The 6,562-nt window shown below is 39.4% G+C and overlaps 1 protein-coding gene across 2 annotated transcripts in view; it reads left to right on the top strand.

Moving 5' to 3' along the window:
* The window catches only part of itsn1 (intersectin 1 (SH3 domain protein)), a 39,748-nt gene extending 33,949 nt beyond the window's left edge, over nucleotides 1-5,799 (top strand). For both annotated transcript variants that reach the window (XM_072437192.1, XM_072437191.1), the window contains 14 exons: nucleotides 622-728; nucleotides 1,180-1,281; nucleotides 1,534-1,615; nucleotides 1,678-1,776; nucleotides 1,852-1,935; nucleotides 2,013-2,096; nucleotides 2,165-2,296; nucleotides 2,478-2,558; nucleotides 2,634-2,755; nucleotides 2,824-2,906; nucleotides 2,978-3,061; nucleotides 3,272-3,336; nucleotides 3,633-3,741; nucleotides 3,823-5,799. In XM_072437192.1, coding sequence (XP_072293293.1) covers nucleotides 622-728; nucleotides 1,180-1,281; nucleotides 1,534-1,615; nucleotides 1,678-1,776; nucleotides 1,852-1,935; nucleotides 2,013-2,096; nucleotides 2,165-2,296; nucleotides 2,478-2,558; nucleotides 2,634-2,755; nucleotides 2,824-2,906; nucleotides 2,978-3,061; nucleotides 3,272-3,336; nucleotides 3,633-3,741; nucleotides 3,823-3,971 — 1,383 coding nt within the window. In that variant the 3' untranslated portion in view covers nucleotides 3,972-5,799. The remainder of the gene's footprint in view (nucleotides 1-621; nucleotides 729-1,179; nucleotides 1,282-1,533; nucleotides 1,616-1,677; nucleotides 1,777-1,851; nucleotides 1,936-2,012; nucleotides 2,097-2,164; nucleotides 2,297-2,477; nucleotides 2,559-2,633; nucleotides 2,756-2,823; nucleotides 2,907-2,977; nucleotides 3,062-3,271; nucleotides 3,337-3,632; nucleotides 3,742-3,822) is intronic.
* The last annotated feature ends 763 nt before the right edge of the window (nucleotides 5,800-6,562 follow it).

Here is a 6,562-nt window from a genome sequence, read left to right as displayed (position 1 = left end):
ACTTCCTAGCTTTCCTTAAGCCTTTCTGAGTCAGATGCCCCAAACTGCAGATGGCTTGAAAGAACTCATCTGTGCAGAGAAGCTCAGGCTCGGGCAGTTGTGGCCTTGTTGGAGTTGTTCCAGGATAACCATGTTTGCTCCCTGCTGATAACCCTGCAGCTGCTCAAACAGTGCTGGTTTAACAGAAATTACCACTCGCTTATTTGATTTTTTTCCCCCTTTTTTAATCTAATGAATCAGTTTTTGAAAATACACTACATATTTGTTTGGTACTCTGACCAGTAAATCTCCACATTCAAGAGGATTTCTCTGCTCTCTGGGCACCGTGTATGCACAAGATACGCTTTTGCAATATTCTAATAAATATTTTTATGTCATAGTTATTCATTTACTATGAAGTTGACTTAGGGGTGTTATGTTCAAAGAATAATTTAATTGTGAAGAAGAAAACAAATATACACCTGTATCTTGTATCTTACTAATTCAGTATCACAATTTGGTTGTATAATTCCAAAAATATTATTCATGTCTTTCATTTTTTGATATAGTTGCATATTAGTATTTTTCTAACTGTCCTACTGTCCCTTGCGTTTAACTGTCAAACTGTTTTTGTGTGTCCAGATCTTTCATAAGCCCCTGTTGGAATGTGAGCTGCTCACAGAGAAAGAAGTGGCCATGATCTTTGTCAACTGGAAGGAACTTATCATGTGCAATATTAAACTGCTCAAGTAAAAGCTCCGCTCCCAGCACACAACTTTCCTGACTTTATTTCCTACAGTGCCTCCAAGGATCTAATCCTGACATGCATTTCCCCAAGTGCACAGCCTGAAAGTTATCAGGCCTTATGTCCATGCCCTCCATAGTAACAAAGGTTTCAAACCTTCAGGTTTTAAGATAGTTAAGTTGTTTCATTTCTTAGGAGTTCAAACCTTGTCCAGATGACAACCTTTGTAACTTTTGTTTCTTATTTTTTAAACCTTAAGACAAAAATTAGAACATTTAAAATAACACAAAATTTAAGAATGCTTCTTGCTGCCAACCACATTTTCCGTAGCTTTGCCATTTAGGATGATTAATGAAAATGTGACATTAAGTAATATACCCATAAGTAATAGACATTCTGAATTATACACAACTCGGATAAAAGAATATAAATAATAATGCAACTGTTTTGTCCAGGGCTTTGAGGGTGAGAAAGAAGATGTCAGGTGATCGGATGCCTGTGAAAATGATTGGTGACATCTTGACAAATCAGTTACCGCACATGCAGCCCTACATCAGGTACTCCATCTAAGTGCTTTAGTTAATGTTGTGTGTCAGTGTTTCTCAAACTGTGGTACATGTGCCACTGGTGGTTATTTACATTACATTTGATTCACATGTTAGTAAAAACTACTGTTACAGTGATTCAGATCTGGTGGTACCTGCTGAAAAAAAATTGAGAACCACTGATGTTTTAACCTTTTGTAAAGCCGTCTTTAGTGTCCGGATGGGCGTCGTCTTATAGTGTCTAATTGTGTTTTGTGTGGACAGATTCTGTTCGTGTCAGCTGAATGGGGCAACACTTATTCAACAGAAAACAGATGACAATCCTGAAATTAAGGACTTCCTCAAGGTTTGTTTTCTTAAAGAACTCCCAAAAGTCGAGACATGCCTTGCTGACCACTTGTGTTTTAGAGGTTAGCCATGGATCCCAGGTGTAAAGGAATGCCTCTGTCCAGCTTCCTGCTCAAACCCATGCAGAGGGTCACTAAATACCCCTTGATTATTAAAAATGTAAGATTATTCTGTCAGACTGCACTTGTAAAACACCACATGTAGCATTTGTTTAAAGCCTTTTTTTTAAATTAGATTTTAGAAAACACTCCAGAGTCACATCCTGACCACAGCCATCTTAAAGCTGCATTGGAGAAAGCAGAGGAGCTGTGCTCACAGGTAATAGTCACATTTTAAAGCACGGCTTGTGCTCAATTTGTCAGACCGAACAAATATGTTTTACATTCTGTGTCCAGGTGAATGAAGGGGTGAGGGAAAAAGAGAACTCTGATCGTCTTGAGTGGATTCAGGCTCACGTTCAATGTGAAGGTCTTTCAGAGGTGAGCTCTCTTAATGAGGACTGCCAAAAACATGAGCATTAAACCTTAACCTGGCTTTTGTTCTTCAGCAACTCGTGTTTAACTCGGTCACCAACTGTCTGGGACCCAGGAAGTTTCTCCACAGTGGCAAACTCTTCAAAGCTAAAAGCAGCAAAGAACTCTACGGTTTTCTGTTCAATGACTTTCTCCTGCTGACGCAGGTGAGCTGCTGCCACCTTAACATGAGCACATGAACAGTTTCTTACATTAGTGTGATAGCATATCAGTATAATACATCTCAATTCTATGTTGAGAGTTTGAATTTCCCTATTGAACAATTTTAGTATTATCAGTAGTACTGTAATCACTATCTGTCAGATCTCAAGAGTGTGTGTCTCACAGGTGACTAAACCCCTGGGCTTCTCTGGGTCAGACAAAGTCTTTTCATCCAAGACCCACCTCCAGTATCGCATGTACAAGACGGTGGGACGGCACTTTTTCTTAATCTTGACATTTGGCTGTTTGTGACCAACTCAAAGTAACCCTATTTTTTTTCAGCCCATTTTCCTTAATGAAGTGTTAGTGAAGCTGCCCACGGACCCTTCGGGAGACGAACCGCTCTTTCACATCTCTCACATTGACCGGGTTTATACCCTTCGAGCAGAAAGCATCAACGAAAGGTATTAGTCTTAAAAAAAAAAGTAAAGTACATCTTCAAAATATACTCTACCAACCATTGTTTATGCAGGACTGCCTGGGTTCAAAAAATTAAGGCAGCTTCAGAACTGTTTATTGAAACAGAGAAGAAGAAACGAGAGAAAGCATATCTAGGTATGGCAGCTTGTGGACTTGTGTGTGTGTGAGTCTGTGCCTCAGCTAACCCCTGTGCCACTGTGTGACAGTGAGGTCTCAGAGAGCCACGGGGATCGGCAGACTCATGGTCAACATCGTTGAAGGAATTGAACTGAAACCTTGTCGTTCGCATGGTACCGTTTTTTTCTCATCATCCTTTCTCTTCTCCTAATCCTCTCACTCTGGCTCTCAGCTTGTAGCAGAATAAAACAGTTTTAACTAAAAGCTGCATTGAACCAGCCCGGATCATCCATGTGATTGCACATGTTTAATGTTAATTAATAAATATGAATACCAGTTTATTACATTGCATGTTTTCACCAGCACTCTTGTTTTGTGTTCAGGGAAAAGCAACCCGTACTGTGAAGTGACCATGGGTTCCCAGTGCCATATCACAAAAACACTGCAGGTAACATTTGCTCATTAGCCATATTTTGATTCATTTAATGATAATTATCTTTTTCTTTTGAGCTTGGGGATTTTTTCCCCTTTTTGTACTATATCATGTCGCTGAATAAATCATTTTTTATTATGTTCAGCGTCTTTGGGTCACTGAAAAGCGCTATATAAATAAAAGTTATTATTATTATTATTATTATTATTATTATTATTATTAAAAATAATACAGATAAACAACCTTTAAACATGACTTTACAACACCTTGTTTCACAGCATGAGCTCATTATTTTATCTTTTCCTATTTAGGACACGTTAAATCCGAAATGGAACTCCAATTGCCAGTTTTTTATCAAAGACCTGGAACAAGATGTTCTCTGTATCACTGTGTTTGAACGAGACCAGTTCTCCCCTGACGGTCAGTGTGGGAACAAACTGCCTTTATTCTCTAAAAGTCCAGCCCACTTTACCATCTCTTTATTCTTTCCTGTCCCTGCAGATTTTTTGGGGAGAACAGAAATTCGATTGGCTGAAATAAAAAAGGACCAGGGCTCAAAAGGACCAATCACAAAGCGTCTACTGCTGCATGAGGTTCCCACTGGAGAGATAGTGGTCAGACTGGACCTGCAGCTCTTTGAGGAACCATAAGTTCCTGGTGTGACATCCATTCACCCTCCAAGAGCCTCATCGTGATCCCACACACTTAATTTATGGTCCTCAGTACATGGCTCCTGTCAATGCAAAATGCGAAGAGTGCAGGCCTCAGAGTCATCCGAGTAAGGCGGGTACAATGATCACAGACTGCGGACCAACGTTTGTGATGTGCCTGGACTTTAAGACACTCTTTTTTTGTGGCTCACCTGCTAAAAATATGCTCATGTTTTGCGATATATATATAATAATAATAATGTTGGCTTAGACCATTTGTCAAAGTCTTAGGTCTCATTTTTTTTAATACACAACTTAAAATCGCTATTGAGCATTGATAGCGTACAAGGATTTGTTTTTTATTTTTTCTGTTTCACAAAGATAATTATAATTTTAACAAATTATTTGGCTTGTGTAACTTCATGAGTGGACTGGTGCAATCACCTGTTGCTGGTTGGAAAAGTAAATGATTAAAAATCTGGAATATAAGCAGTGTGTGGAGCAGGTGAGGTCTAAATGTGATGCAGTCTCACCACATACTTACATTTGGCTTAACATCTTGCTAATACCGTTTCCTTAGTTTGAGTTGATAACACGGGTCTGTTTTGAATGACACCATTTATTTGTTTTCTGTGTTAAAACATCCAATTTACCTTTGTCTATTGAGACTCCAGTGACAATCCCAACAAAGCCCCCAAACTGTGGAAGAGTGTGGCTCTTACAATTGCCTTTATTCTTGGAAATTCTATTGATGTACAGCAAATGACCTCCGTTTTAAAGGTGATGGCTTTTGTAGGCATACACTTTGTGTCTGAGTTTTAAAGGAAACTTGTCAGGGTTCTTTCTATGTAAATCATGAGTTGTTCCTGTTCATGTTACAGTCATCCCTTATATTCATGTCCCAGGCCCAAGTAGAGCAGAGCTATGTTCCTGGGAGCGGTGGTAAACTGTGGCTAATCTAATAAGGGTGGTCATGCGCTTATGTTTAAAGGTCTTATATTATGCAAAATCACTGGTTTTCTTTTCTTTCACCTTGTAATGTTTTCTCATCAAAACATGCTCTCCTTCTTGCCAACTCTAAAGCAGCAGCAATAGTTCTCATCTTAAATCATACAAGTTCCCCTACACGCATTTTCAATGTTTTATGCATGAAATTCGAGGTGTATTGACTTTAACCCTAATCATACCAATGGTAAATTGTCATAAAAGGAGTTAAAAAAGTCTGGATAATGCATAACCATGGACCTTTAAACAATCAGGCTGGTGGCGATGTTGGGACTGGGCCCATATCATTGTTCATGTCTAAAAGGGGCTATTTAATCAACTCAAAGAGGAAGACAGAGCTCTTTGGATGTGAAGATGTTGGTGTGTGAAGCGGGCCTAGAAAGAAGGATTCACTGATTAACGACAAAAAAAGTGTACAGCCTGGACATATTTCTAATTAGACACAAATGTATAAAGATCTGTGCAAAGCAGTGCCTAACCTGTTTTGAGTGTTGTTAAACGGTATAATAATATGACAGACGTCTCTATATTCTGCATACTTTTCAGGGTGTTCCTCTTGACCACGCTCCCATAAGAAAGATTTTGGGCCATGGTCCAAAAAGAACTGAACCTTTTCTAAACGTAACCAAACTGGCCATAATCCACTCCCCTCTGAAGACTATGATGCTGTCCTCCTCTTTTCAGCGTGTGTCTGGAACTACTGCTTGTGGAGAGTTCATATCTCAGTGCAATGGGGCCAAGCTAACAGGCTGTTATTCATTCACACTGTAGATTATGTATGTTGTTGTTTCAATGTTGAGAATAAACTTGAGCTGGACCAAGACTGGGGTGTATTTGTCAGCAGAACCAATGTTTACAGTGTTAAGAATAAATAGCAATAGTTATTATGAATTTACATTGTACAACCTTTCTTCAGACGTAGTTAAAAGTTAATTACGAAATACTTACTGCGACGTAGGTCCATCAGGTTAGCCAGACTGTAAAATATTGTACATGAACATTCATAAAACTGACTTAAGGACACCGGTTCCTATATAATCAGTTGTGGACTGTAGGAACAGTGTTCATTTTGAGATGTGGGTCAGAAGTTTCCAGAGGACTTTGGAGCTTCTCCTCCCGCTGTCCGTGGTGCTGAAGCGGCCCACGCACACGGCTGGAGAAGAGAGTTGTGTACTATGCCATAGGTCAACTCAAATATATTGTTATATAATATAACACTTGATTAAACTTTTTTCAACCACGCTCTCAAATACAATGAATGAACCTGATTTATGTTTTCTAATCTGGGAGCACCCCATTTTTGGTCAGGAGTATCGTAGCACTCATGTGTTAGAAGGCAAACTAGCCAATGATCCATGAACCCTAACCCAACCCCACAATTCACTGCGTAACCAAAGCTGTGAACTACTTTAACCCGATTTTCTTTGAAATGAATTGTTTTTGCTCATTCCTCTACAGTAGGTTTCAGTACAAACATATTTTAAAGGATAACGGCAGCGGTTCAGATGCAGATGTAGATGAGGAAGAGGATGAAGAGTGATGTGATGGCGTCATGGCTTTGGCGGCCGCACAGAACGCCTGCTCAA

Source organism: Eucyclogobius newberryi, unplaced genomic scaffold, assembly GCF_026437365.1.
Source record: "Eucyclogobius newberryi isolate DKJ021-1_F unplaced genomic scaffold, fEucNew1.0.hap1 SCAF_8, whole genome shotgun sequence".
Taxonomy (NCBI): domain Eukaryota; kingdom Metazoa; phylum Chordata; class Actinopteri; order Gobiiformes; family Gobiidae; genus Eucyclogobius; species Eucyclogobius newberryi.
This window is presented reverse-complemented; position numbering and strand designations above follow the sequence as displayed.